This window comes from Mustela nivalis, assembly GCF_964662115.1.
Source record: "Mustela nivalis genome assembly, chromosome: 9".
NCBI lineage: Eukaryota > Metazoa > Chordata > Mammalia > Carnivora > Mustelidae > Mustela > Mustela nivalis.
Window position 1 is genome coordinate 8,485,733 of NC_139028.1, and position 14,097 is coordinate 8,499,829.

Consider the following 14,097-nt stretch of genomic DNA (forward strand, 5'->3'; position numbering starts at 1 on the left):
GGAGTCACCTCGGCTGGTCGGTCGCTTCACCTCTCGAGTGTGTACTTGTCTGTAAAATGGGGTAACAGTGATCTTTTCCTCACAAAGATTTACTTAAAAAAGACAAAAAAGAGAATGAGGCCAAAATGCCTGGCATAACGTATACCACACTCCATGTTATTTTTCCCGTGGAAAAAATTTGCTTTTTATTCAATCCAATTTGGCCAAACTTAGTCTGCACGAGCTCCTTTCCTTTTTGCGCTTTTCCACACTCGGACTGCAACCGTCCTTCCAGCCCAGCTGCCCTGTTTTCTGGAGCGCCCACTCCCGTTTTCCGTCTCCCCGGTCCCGGGTTCAGGATAGGATTCAAACTCGCATCCTCCGGGGTTATTCTCTGGCCCCGAACCGTTCTGGCCTTTTCTCACAGGAGTCCCTCACGCTCAGCCGGGTGTCTCTGGTGTCGCTGGGCACCGTGTTCACGCAACCTTGTCTAGCTACTAAGAACGACTGTTCTCGGACGGCAGGGAGCACTTCCTATACGTCGTGTGTGCTGTTCCGCTGCGGGGGCTGTGCAGGGGGCTGTGCGGGACACGGCCGCTAGCGAAGGGCACCGTGAAGCCGCGCTGCGATGTGCGTGTCCCGTGGCCCCCGGGCTGGCCGCGCCGCACCCCTCCCCACCCACCACCCTCATGGTGCGAGCGATCCCGTCTGCGCCTCAGCACAACGGCAAAGCCCTGTCCTCTGACAGCCTGTGCCTGCAGGAAGCTGAAGCCGCAGGGCGGAAATGTCCAACGCCAAGGGTTTCTGATGCTTTTGATGAAACTGGTTGTGCCCCAAAATACTGGATGAGGACATTCTCTTTGATCCAATGAGCTTGGCCTTGTACCGTTTCAGGAACAGGGTTCTCTGCAGCGTCTCTGGGTGCGGGCTTGAGGCCCGGTTTCGGGGTGCACACAGACACGGGAGGTGCACTCGTCTGGAGGCCTGGACTGTGGCTCTGCCCTGGGCCCCACGCAGGGGCCGACCCACCGGAGAGCAGGACGGGCCCTTTTGAAACAAGCTCTGCGGGCCGGCTGGCCGGGGTTCCAGATGTGAACGTTGACGCAAGCCTTGATTTAGAGACTCGCGGGACCCTGGTCTTCAGGCACACACAGAAGAGTGCAGGAGAGACCTTGCCGTCACCGTCTGCTGACATGGCAGAGGAGTCTCCACCGCAGGAACAAAGAGATTTTTTGGAAAAGTCGTGAAAGTTCTTTTACTGTATTTAATTATGATTCTTTGGTGACCAATAACTCTCTTCCAGGAGAGCAGTCCTGAAGATTTTCTGTTTTCCTTTGTGAACTGTCCCATGATTTTTGTACCGAGAAACATAAAAATCAAGAAAAAAAGAAAACCCAAGCCTCTTATTGAGCATTAAACCATGTTCTTTTTTTTCTATAAGATTTTAACTTATTTGACAGAGAGAGAGAGCGAGAGCACAGGCAGGGGAGCAGCAGACGCAGAGGGAGAAGCAGGCCCCCCGCTGAGCAGGGAGCCCGACGCGGGACTGGATCCAGGACCCCAGGGTCATGACTGGAGCTGAAGGCAGACGCTTCACCACTCACCAGCTGAGCCCCCCAGGCACCCCCAAACCGTGTTCTTACAGCGGGGAGGGAGAGCGGGTCGGCAGCCTGACGGGTCCCCATCATCCATGCCGTCCGGCCTCCCGCGGGGCCCATCCAAGGCGCAGCTCAGAGCCAGCTGCTCCCAGACCACACACCCCTCTCCCACGTGCTACGCCCTGAAACCTGAGAGGTTTTGCTTAATTCCAACATACACTTCAGGAGCAAGTCCTATTGGTTTTACCTAGAAAATTCCCTCTGTCTGACCCCTGGTAGCGTCTGCGCTGCTGCTTCCTCGGTCGGTGCCCTCTGCATCTCCGCCCCGTCTGCGGAAGGAAATGGTGGCTTTCCTGTGGGGCCTCAGACTTGCCCAGCCCCTTCCTCCCACCTCCTGCTCCCTCGGCCTCAACCGAGGGCCTCCAGGGCGCGGCATGAAGATCCCCCGCTCAGGGAGTCGTCTCCCTGGACAGGGTTAGGAAAACGCGCCCCGCCGCCCGCACTATACCCTCTTCCCTGCTTTGCTTGCTTTTCTCAGAGGAAGCTCAGTATCTTTCATTACACCTAGAACACTCTGGAATACTGACTGTCTCCATCAGAAGAGGGAGTTCCTTGGGGGCGAAAGCTCCCACGGGAACACAGCGGCACCGAGGTGTGGTCAGCACAGAGTCAATGCTTCGCACAGTTTCTGAATGGCCGGAGAGTGACCGCGGAGGGTGGAGAAGGTGGGTGGCCGGATCCCTCAGAAGGCTGAAGGGATCATTCACGGAGATAAAGCTATTTTAGGAAAGAGATGGAATCTTTCCAAAGCAACTGCTGGTCACACCACCGACTTCCAGAAACTGGCACGGGGGAACCACCCACGGTGCGGAAACGCAGCCGCCACCCGTCAGCAGGTCACGGGACGGGCTCACGTGGGACTCCTGCCGCCCGGGCCTCGAGAGCTGCGCCCACATCTCCCGCTACCCCAGAAGCTCACGCTGATTGTCGTTGCTCTACAGGCCGGGGATGTTCTAAGGACAAACAAATGGCTACTTCCACAGACATGCTTTCTTCCCCCTTCCCACCGCAGATGATCTAAAATGGATTTAGAGGTTACAGTTCTCAACCGGTCTCCGCAAATGTTTTCTCACCGAGTTGCTCTGGTCCTTCTCCCTGCTCGTGCCTCCTCCCACTCTTCCCGGGACAACACCATGTTGGCGCAACAGACGTTTGCTTTCCTCCCCAACACTTTGGAGCGATGCCCTGAATTAAAGAGGGGACGTACGGCGGAGAGATGAAGGACGCGTGCGCTACACGAAGCCTCGTTCGGGGCCGGGTCATTCACGGATTTCCTGGGATAGCTACTCACTAGCAGTCTTCCCGGGTCTGTTCTTAGTTCAGTGACGAGTGTGTAGGTGGCGGGAGAAAGGACCGCGGCATTACGGGGACAGCAGGACGGGCTTTCGTCCGGCCACAGCCACAAGCCCCTTGGGGTTGGGGATGGCATCAAGGCCAGGCTCAGCAGAGGGACGTGATCTACTGGTTTATAGGGCAACAGACAGAAAATCGTTGGGACTGTCCTCTGCTCCATGTGAGAATCTAAAATTCCAACCTGCTGACCAGCACGGTGCGCTTCTCCTCAAGCGGCACTCACTCCTGCGGGCGATTTTAGCTGCGAATGTTCACCAGCCCCCGCCCCCCATCATTGTCTATTGGAGGAAATGACTGAAAGCAAGAAGAAGACGACGACATTGGATAATGCAGAAACGAAAGCACTTGAAGGTGCTCAGATAACTGAAAAATGTATCGAGCAGAAAACCTGCATAGTCCATGTGCCACGTGCCCCACGGGAGGGCGGTCTGAGGCGTTTCCGGATGACCACGTGGAAGAGAAGCGAGGACCGGCCAGAGCCGGGTCTGCCGTCTCACAGCAGGCTAACTGGGAGCGAGCTCGGGGCAGCCACAGAACACTAGGGCAGAGCTGGTGGGGAAGCCCCACCTGGGGGGCTGCCCTCGTCCTTAGCAGTCCCCGGGTGCTTTCCCAGAGCCTCCATGTGGGGCTGCCCAGAAACAGTCACCCCTGAGGTTAACAGGACAATGACCAAGGTCACCGGAAATAAAACTCCGTTCTGCTTACTCGTGACCCCAAGAAGAGCAGTTGAACTACACCGTCCGACTGTGACTTAACAAGACGCTTGCCCTCAGTCACTCTGAAGCCAGGTGATGAAGAGATGTCTTAAATTATTTGGACACAAACTTGTTTCAGGCGAGCACAGAAATGTTCCAAGTGAGTTGTGACACAAACACAGTCCATAGGGAGCCTGCCATTCCAGAACACAGACAACGGTGTCTGGGAGCCAGAAGTTCTCTTACTCAACAAAGAAATAATACTGGGGTGCCTGGGTGGCTCAGTTGGTTAAGCGTCTGCCTTCGGCTCAGGTCATGATCCTGGAGTCCCAGGATCGAGTCCTGCATCAGGCTCCCTGCTCGGTGGGGAGTCTGTTTCTCCCTCTGTCCCTCCTTCTCCTCATGCTCTCTTTCTTTTTCAAATAGAAAAAGGAAAAGAAAAAAGGGGTGCCAGGGTGGCTCAGTGGGTTTGGCCTCTGCCTTTAGCTTGGATCATGGTCTCAGGGTCCTGGGATCGAGTCCCGCATCAGGCTCTGCTCAGCGGGGAGCCTGCTTCCTCCTCTACCTCTCTCTGCCTGCCTCTCTGCCTACTTGTGATCTCTGTCAAATAAATAAATGAAATCTTTTTTTTTTTTTTTTAAAGAAAACTTAAAGAATTATTCTTGGGGGGAAGGGACATAGCAACGGTCAGTACATTATTTGATGACTGATTTCATTTGGAGTTTGGAAAGGAAAATTTCAGGCCACGGGTTACCAAGCCTCGTGATGCCATATAATGTCTTCAATTATCTCGAGGGATATATCCAAATTCTCCAAAATGTCTCAAAGCACATTTATTTCTAATGGCTTCCACATAACAATTACAGAGCCCCTCTAGAGCACCTGTCACTATCTAAGGGCTTTGTGTATTTTGACTTAATGTATTTAAGCTTCTACATATCTCTAGGACATAAGAATATTCCATTCTAGTCTTAGGAAGGAAGAGACCAACACTGAGATTAAGGCTAAAAATAACAGATCTGGGTTGAAGGCAGTCAGACCTCAGAGCCCATGCTTTTTTGTGCCCTGCAATGCTCGTTTATTCAGTGAAGGGTCTGCCCGGTGCGTGTCCCCGGGCGAGCCCCAGGCAGTGGCAGGACCTGTGGCTTTTGGGGCTCTGCTCCAGATGTCTTTGGGCTAACACTTCCCTGCCGTGGGTCCCTGCCCCAGCCAGCCAGGGCGCCCTGCAGAGATCACCATGTAACCTGGAGCTCCTGGCCTATGGTCATTATGAAGACAATAGGTTTATTGAGAGGCAGTTCACATCCAATGTATCCACTTAAAATGTACAATTCAATGGCTTTCCATGTGTTCACAGAGTTGTGCGACCTTCACCATCACCACTTCTAGAACATTTTCATCACCCCACAAAGAAACCCCCGACGCCGAGCCTAGGTCACCCTCCATCGCCCCTCCCCCAACTCCTGGCAAGCACGCGTCCGCTTTCCCTGTGATTTTCTTCTTCCGAACGTCTCGTAGAAACAGAATCCTAGAGCCGGTGGCCTTTTGTATCTGGTTTCTTAGTGTACTGCTTTCAAACTTAACCACACTGGAGCGGGTCTGCCGGCCTCACGGGTGTGCATCCAGGAGTAGAATCGCTGGCTTGTGGCTCACTCTGTGTTGAGCCTTCGGGGAGTGGCCAGGTGGCCTCGACTCCTTGCCACCACACTCTTCTCCTCCGATGGCTGTTTTTGAAAACGCAACTTTGCTTCCTCAATAAGGCCATTGACCTTGGAAAGCAGATGTGCTAGACTTTGTCTTCAACTGTCAGAGATTCAATATCTGCTTGGCTATCCATGGCCATTTTCAGTAACAGCAACCAAGTGGGAGCTGGGAGTCACCTCCGGGAACGGCCCCGTCCCTTCGTTGCCCCGTGACACCAGTTCAGTCAGTGATGGGGACAGTCACAGCGAATGTGTCGAGTGCTGGGCTGTTCCAGACGGCCTATGGAGAACACTAAATGTATTCATCCCCTAACTTTAGACTCAGTCTTCAGAATCCTTGCGTTCTAGAGTGGGAGGTTAAAAGAGGTCACAAGGAGGACACATAGCTGTGTTTTCCCTGAACTGATGAGTAGGTAAGAAAGAGAAAAGGTTTAGCTTGAAGTAAGAAAGACTAAAGAGAGAGCCTCCCCCAGATGGAAAACCCCTGCCAAGAGACAGACGCCCTGGAGGGGGTGAAGGCGGCTCACGGGGTGTTGTACTGCCGGGAAGCTGGCAGAGGAGCGAGCGACTGCCACTTCTCCTGGGGCTGCTCTCGGTTCTGAGCTTCCGCGAGGTACAAAGGGGGTTGCCGAACAAAGTGTGACGGAAGCTAGTAAATATTAACTGAAAAGAGAAATGAGGAACTGTTCTTAGACAACATTTTTATTGGCTTTTGTTAAAAGATTTCTTCTCGCCAAGTGTCCATCTCTTGCCTAGCGTGAAAACTCATTTGAATAGGTTTGCCCTTGACGACCTACTTCAAAGGCCAGTGAGCGCACGGAGCTCATCCTCCAACGACGAGAAGTAAGGCTCACACGGTATTTTGTTTGTGCCGGGTTCAAGGTACAGATGGACAAATGTCTACTTATCACAATGAATGCAGGGGCCACAAACGCCGCTGCTGGTGAGGAGTAATTATCATTTGTAAGGCAATGACATTTCCTGTTAAAAAGAGTTATAATATGTGTCAGGGAATCCACAAATATGCTTCTTCTTGGAAATAAAACCCAAATTTATCAATTTGCTTCCGTCTATTAGGTAAGGAGAGAAAAGGCAGTGGGTGTCTAGTGGAAGACTGCATGGTTTCAGTTCTGATTTTACGTGACGCTGACCCTAGAGAAATTGTCCATTGAGATTAGAATTATGAATCTGCAGCCATGAAAAACTTGAGAAACGTAATGATTTCCGATGAAGTCTTAGCGCCCTCAGGATCGAAGGCTGCGGGAAGACCCCGATCCTATATTCTGCCTCGGTCCTTGTGGTCCCGGGACCAACTGCTGGTGGTCATGCTCACTCCCCAGAAAACTCGAGACCTTCCTGTTTAGCAGCCAATCCAGGAGCTGGATTTCAGCACACTGACCACGTCCTCCTTCTCTGTATCGTACTTGTATGCTTTGGGTCCTGAAAAGAAGTAAATGTAGCCTAAAAGAGACAAGGTTGAAAACGTCGTTACTGAGAATGACTGGCAGAGCCACAAAGGGAGGGTTTGGAGGCGGCCCCAGAGGGGGGCTGGGGATGCACTGGGGGCAGCTGCCGTCCTGCGCCGGCTCTCCGGGAGCCCTCGGACCCGCGCTTCTGGGCTGCCCGGCCCCGCTCACTGTTCTCCCAGGGACGCTTACCCAGCAGGTGGGTCTCAGCCGTGTTGGTGTCTCTGCTCCCCTCCAGGGAACCCCTCCTCTCCTCTCCCTGCCCAAACCTCTAGCCAGTCCCTAAAACTCTGCAGATGTCCCATCAAGCAAACTCCGAGTGCAGATGTGGGTTCTCATCTTCCCTTTCTCTGCTCGTCTCTCGCAGTCGCTGCAAGGTCTGCGCTCAGTACCGAGTCCCAGACCGCCCGGTTTCCTCGCACCGGCATCTGTGTGGCACAGCATTTCCTGGGGTTGTTAGCCACACTGCAAGAGCAGGCGACACATCGGGACCTCTCTCTGGGTTTCAGACCCGAGTCTAGCCCTGGGCTCTGATCTCGGAAGGTGCCGACTGGTCTGGGAGATTCATCTGCGTTTCCTCAACTCTGTGCGGTTCCGATCGGCTCCCCTGCTCCGTTCTAAATTGCAGGATGGCGTAAGGAGGTGGGGAAAGGCTCTGGGGAGGTCGACAGGATGTGCATTTTCAAGAGGAAAGAGGCAGTTTTGACTGGGTAGGCTTGGAGGTGTTACCCAACTTACGGACAGAAGCCATCCATCTAGAACTTTCTATCTGCAGACAAAGAGTCTTGGTGGCGGACATTCTGTACTCTTTCTCTACGTTGGTCTGGTCAGCTAGACTGGTAAGGGACTCAGGACCAAGGACTCCTATGTGGAAGCCTGTTTTTCCTCATGTCAGAGCAGAGCCCACGTCTCCCACTACCTGTTTCCCCAGAGAACGCTCTCGGCGGAGATGCTCACCGTTCAGTTCCACAGCGGCGTCGATTTGGCCATTGACCCCTGAGAATTCCTCCTCCGTGTTCTTAGGGTAGTCCTTCTCCATCTTCCGTTTCCGCTCATCGTAGCTGGAGGAAGTGTCATTCCACAAACATGTCAGTAAGTGGTCTTTACTGATGGGAGGGGACACAGCTCTCGTCGGTCGTCGTGAGCCAGGCCCGACTGAGGACTCACTCTAGATGCGTGTCTGTGCCTCTCTGAGCCTCTGTTCGCCACACACATCCGCACACACGCACAGACACACAGACACACACTGCATCACTTCTCTCCCAAGATCCTTAGATTCTAGGACGGCTCGTTTGCTCTAGTCTGTAAATAGATATATTCTTAGAACTAGTCTTAGAATTATTCCATATATTGTAGCAACATGTTCCTATAATTAAAAAAAAATGTTGGGCACCTGGGTGGCTCAGTGGGTTAAGCCTCTGCCTTCGGCTCAGGTCATGATCCCGGGGTCCTAGGATCGAGCCCCGCATCGGGCTCTCTGCTCGGCAGGGAGCCTGCTTCCCCCCATCTCTCTGCCTGCCTCTCTGCCTACTTGTGATCTCTGTCAAATAAATAAATAAAATCTAAAAAAAAAAAGAATTAAGGAAAGAAAATCATTATTATAAAATAGGTATGTTGCCTTCCCAAAGGAACTCGGCATGTACTGTTACTGCGTTATTTACTGTCGCAACAACCCCACCACCCCACTCTGTGTAAGAATTTCTGGGCTTGGATTCTTGTCCAAGAATCAGTTGAAAGCCCTTCCTGGGGGCTTTTATTCACGGGCCCCTTTGCTCCATGTCTGTGGAGGAGCGACCGGACCAACGACGCACAGCGAGTGAACAAACACATGGGCAGACAGTCACCAGGTGACATTCAGGAGCAAGAACATCTCGGATAACTGAGTCTCTGCCTTGAAACCAGGTGGACGGCATTAAATTGCTTTTGTTTCCTGGAGTCATTACACAATGGACCAAATACTAGATTAGGCTTCTCTTGCCGGATCAGCAGCCACGGCGCAATGACTGCTCAGAAGAATGTCTCATGCCCGTCTTTGTGACCATGCCGCCCCTTGAATAGAAGACGGGGACTTGTGTGAATCAGCCTGCTTGGTATGGGCTGACCACATAGGCAGTCAGGCAGCCCTTATCTCCAGGGTGAGACAGTTCCTTCTTCCTCGGCACAGAGTCCCCAGCGGGGACTTTCCCAGGGTGGACGCCCCACTCGTTTCCCACTGAAAGGTCAGACAGTTTCTGCTGGTGCCTGGAGCCCTGAGCCGTGTCCTGCAGCCGCAGACGCCCACCTCCTCTCACATGGCCATGACCGCACCGGCTGGGGGCAGATCCCTCTTGACCCAACAGGACTGCATGTTGGCCAAGAATTATTCAGGCCCGCGTGACTAGTGGGTTGAGCTATTTGGGGGAGTGTGGCGGAGAGGAGTGGACGCTGACTGTCCCAGATGCCCTTTTTGGGAGGGTCATTAGAACCTCCTAGTGGGGCGAGGGGAAAACCAAGCTCTGCGAGTCACTGTGAGATTCAGAGATGGAAATCATTTCCTGTGTTTTACGGTCATCAGAAATGCCAGTGAGGCCTGTGGGATGGGCCTTGGTCATCCGGGGACTACGAGGTCTCAGGACTGGAGTCGGGAGAAAATGGGTCAGAAAAAAAGGGAACAGCCCAGGCACAGTGGGTGCTCCGTGGCCCGAGTCTGTTACGCTCGCCTCCTCCCAGAGTCTGAAATCTGGAGCCCCTTATTAAGTACTGTTTACACATGAACCCTTGATGGCTAGACTGCTTTTTTCTCTCACCTCCCAGAGACACTGTGGAGAGGAAACGGGTGCTTTGGCGGGAGAGAGTGAGGACGATAACTCTGAAGCTTCAGTCTTTGGGGACGGACGCAGAGGAGAGGGCAGAGGGACGGTGGGCCTGCAGGCGTGGAGGACCACGCGGAGGGAGGGGCTGGACCGCGGGCCCAGGGAGCGTGGGGGTCCAGCTTCCAGACGTCCATTCTCTGTCCGCTCTGAAGGGAGGACTGTAAGCTGAGCTTTTTAAACCAGGCGGTGCCTTGCCTTTGTGCATGGTAAGCAAACATCTGGGAGGGATTCTGAGAATGTAACCACCATTTATATTGTTTTATGGCAAAATGTGTTCTCCCTTCCGAGTGAGTGACTGATTAGAGATGCCCTGTAGGGAGACTATTCCAAGTGGGAGTCTGCTGTCTTTTCCTTGAATTAGATGGGGCGGACTGGGAAGGATCAAAGGACAGAGCAAATCTCTTTCTGGAGAACAGAGCAACAGTTTAGATACAGGGGTATGTTTTAAAGAGAGAAGAGGGACTCTTAATCCAATAAGAAGATATGGAAGAAAGGTCTTTCTCTTTTATCTGTCTGCATAGGTCACTAAGGTAGGGGGCAAGACCCAAAATGTTATATGTACTTCTTCAGAGGATGACAGAGGTAAAAACATTATATATACAAAATGCTTCAAGGGGCGCCTGGGTGGCCCAGTCAGTCAAGCCTTGGACTTCTGATTTTGGCTGCAGTCATGATCTCAGGGTCTTGAGATCAAGCCCTGAGTCGGGCTCCCTGCTGGTGGGACCCCTGCTGGGGAGTCTCTCCCTCTGCCCCTCCCCCCACTCATGCTTTCTCTCTAAAATAAAAAAAATCTTTAAAAACTTTTTTTTCAGGAGAATTTTTAGAGAAGCAACGTCAAGCTGGGAATTTAAATTCACAATCAAATTTACAAAAAAACCCAGGCAAAATGCTTGGGGATATTGTGAAATCAGTTTCTTTCCCCTGCTCCTACCATTTACGTGTTTAACAGACCCGTGCCCTGTGGGCTCGCCCCTCTGCCTTTTGCTTATCCAGTAACTGCTTTCTAAAGAGCGTTACTCTTAACACAGTCGTTTCAAAACACTGGCCTGAAACACAAATCATCATTGTGGGCTTGGCTGATAACATATAAATATCGCATCTGGACCCTTCTGGTAGATGTTAAGTAGATGGTACCTACAGAGTTACCATAGAGTTCCCCACTTTTCATGGTACCAAGTAAGGACATTACCATCAAGTCATCAAAAAAAAATTACGACCTATTTTCATTACCATTTCACAAAGGAAAGAAACTTTAACATCAAAGAGGTAGAAAGAACATAATCTCAGCCTAAAAGATGGTTCTTGCCAATAACGTGTCTTTATACTGACCCACACCACACCCTCTCCATTTACAATATTGCTCTGTTCTTACTTTGCTGTGGATTGGTGGGAACTTGGCAATGACCTAGCCCTGGTTTGTGGACAGATATGTGAGGATTTCTGTTGTAGAGGAAAGAGTATACCACCAGACAGCTCTGGGATCAGGGAAAAGTGCTCCCAACTCCTGTTTCCTCATCTGGAAAACGGTGGCGAGAGGGTGAGAGACAATTTACACATGTTCATACACACGCCAGGCACACAGACCCATCCAGGGGTCCAAGAACCATTGACAGACTGGCCGGCATGAGTGTGAGTAGAGCTCGTGATGTGATCTGAGCTCTTCAGTCATCGAGAAGTTGAATCTTTACCTGATCTTCCAGCACCGCCTCTGCAGACCATTCTGCAGTAGAGGCAAGGCGGAGACAAGGTGAGGAGAGGAGGCTGGAGGGCATGGACTGGACAGAGTCCAGAGAACGCAGCCAGGAGGGAACTAGGCTTGAGAAGGTCTACTGTTCTGTTGCAGATTTTGCGGAGAATCACAGAAAAGGAAGTTTGCAGACAGAGTGAGAATCACAAGTGTGGGTATCTGATGGGCGGGAAGAACGAGGTGAAGAGAGGGAAGAAGATGGCGCGGTGGGCAGTGAGGGCTCCGGGTGCAGACCCGGTGTGAAACGCAGCCGCGGGGGGACCGCTGAGGTCACTGGGGGACCTGAGCTAACGACATAGCTCTCTGAGATGCAACATTTCTGTTTCACGGAGACAGGAATGCCTACTCTCCAAGACCACCGACTGGGCAGAAGGGAGGACGAGAGAACGTGAGCAGATTCCCAGCACGTGATTATCCGACCACGTGATAAGCCATGAACATAGATGAGCTGGACTGCAAGGTTAAGGAAAAACATGCATTTTCCTTGTGCACCTACTGCTTACTAGCGACCTGCGGAACTCACTGCACGTGTTTTCTCATGGCCGAGGCCTTGTTTGTGAAGCCCAAATACCAAGTAAACATGATTGACCTGTGACTGTTTTCTTTGTGAGCTGTTTCCCCATCGCCAATTAATGGGCATAGATACCACAGAAATCACCCCTGGCCATGACCCTGGCAATGTCACGGACCCATAGATGTGGCATATTTTTTCAGCTATATTATCCTACTCTCTGCCTTGGTCATCTGAGTGTTTGGGGACAGTTTTGGTAAAGTGTCTGCATGTTGTGTAATCTTATGGTTTGAATTTAGATTTTTTAGGAATTTCTGACGATTTCCAGCATATATCTGTGGCAAAACTGACCCCGCCCTGCATCCTCTGAAGTACCGAGTGGGGAGGTGTATCAGCAGAAGGACGCTTACGGAAAATGTGCGCAAGGGCGGCCAAAAGGGGAATTTATGGATAAGGTGTCTAAAATACAGGTTTTCAGGAAGTCTCTTCAAGGAGGCCTTTCTAGGTACATGGAAACCCAGAGTCCCCTTTGAAAGTCATTCTCCACGTCCAGCTAGGAATGAGAAGGCTTTTGGGGAGGATGGGGATTCTGTGATCTCCACTAGAGAAGCAGAGTGGTCAAGGATGGGGAGGAGAGGGAGAAACAGCCACGAACCATCCCAGATGTGGGGGAGGGACTCTGCCTGTGAGGATTTAGAATCAAGACTATGTAACCACGCTGAAAAATACCCACAGCCTCAGTCAACCCCAGATTCTTTGAGGAAGTGCACATCTGCATTACCAGCCTGAATTCTGAGTTCAAGCCCTGCACACAGAAGGCTCTTCTGGACACTTCCGTTCTTGTGTTTCATACTGTCATACTCCATGTGTACAAATCTCCTGTATGTTCCTTACGTCTTCTCTTCCCCTTCTTTTGTTCTTTCCCCATTGAGTGGCCTTAGCGTCCTTGTCAGCAACCAGCTGAGCATAGATCTGTGGGTCTATTTCTGCGCTGCCAGTTTTATTCCAGTGGTCTGTACGTCTATCCTCACATTCGTGTCATGCTGTCTTGATTATTCTCGCTTTGTAGTGAGTTTTGAAATTGGGAATTCTGACTCCTCCAAATTGGTCTTCTTTTTCAAGATACTGTGGTTATTCTGGGTCCTATGAGTTTCCATATGAATTTGAGATCAGTGTGTCAATTTCTACAAAGAAACCAGTGATAATTCCGATAGGGATTGTGTTAAGTCCTGCAGATCAATTTGGGGAGTGTTGTCATTTAAAAAATATTAAGTCTTGTGTTACCTGGGTGGCTCGGTCAGCTAAATGTCTGCCTTTGACTCAGGTCATGATCCCAGGGTCCTGGGACTGAGCCCTGCATTGGGCTCCCTGCTCGGTGGGAGTCTGCTTCTCCCTCTCCCTCTGCTGTTCCCCATGCTCATGCTCTCTCTCTCTATCTGTCTCAAATAAATTAAAAAAAAATTAAGATTTCTAATCCATGGACAAGAGATCTTTCCCTTTAGATTGTTTAATTTTTGTGCTATAAATCTTCTACTTCTTATGTTAAATTTATTTCAAAATATTATTAATTTCTATTATTATTTATAATATATAATAATTATTAAAATTATCATTTCTTTTGATACTATTGTAAGTAGAATTGTTTTCTTCATTTTTGGATTATTCATTGAAATGCATGAAAAAGAAATGTATGGAGCTACCATTGATTTTTGCATGCTGAACTCTACCCTGCATATCTGCTGAACTTAGTTCTAACAGGTGTTTTGGGAGGATTTCTAAGGCTTTTCTATATAAAAGATCACAAGACATAGAAATAGTTTTTCTTCCTTTCCAGTCTGAATGCCTTTTATCTTACTCATTCTTGCTCAACTGTCCCAGCTGGAACCTCTAGTACAATGTTGAAAAGAAGTGGTGAGAGTGAAAACTTTTGTCTTGTTCCTGATTTTAGGGGGAAGGCATCTAGGCTTCCTCCACGGAGCCTGAGGTCAGCTGTGGGCTCTCACAGACACCTTTCATCAGGCTGAGAAACTGTCCTGTTTCCAGTTTTGCAGAGTAGTTTTTATTTTACAACAGGGTTGGATTTTGACAAATGCTTTCTCTGCCTTTCTTGAGGTGATCATATGGCTTTTGTTT

The 14,097-nt window shown here is 50.7% G+C and overlaps 2 protein-coding genes across 4 annotated transcripts in view; one reads left to right on the forward strand and one right to left on the reverse strand.

The window, feature by feature from the left end:
- Positions 1–1,048: 1,048 nt before the first annotated feature.
- The window catches only part of DYNC2H1 (dynein cytoplasmic 2 heavy chain 1), a 670,805-nt gene continuing 657,756 nt past the window's right edge, over positions 1,049–14,097 (forward strand). The window contains exon 1 of the mRNA XM_082683959.1: positions 1,049–1,057. The gene's annotated coding sequence lies outside the window, so the exon portion shown is untranslated. The remainder of the gene's footprint in view (positions 1,058–14,097) is intronic.
- Positions 6,070–14,097, reverse strand: part of MMP20 (matrix metallopeptidase 20) — a 68,984-nt gene continuing 60,956 nt past the window's right edge. For all 3 annotated transcript variants that reach the window (XM_082683989.1, XM_082683990.1, XM_082683991.1), the window contains 2 exons: positions 7,812–7,915; positions 6,070–6,849 (listed from right to left, as the gene is read on the reverse strand). In XM_082683989.1, coding sequence (XP_082540115.1) covers positions 6,749–6,849; positions 7,812–7,915 — 205 coding nt within the window. In that variant the 3' untranslated portion in view covers positions 6,070–6,748. The remainder of the gene's footprint in view (positions 6,850–7,811; positions 7,916–14,097) is intronic.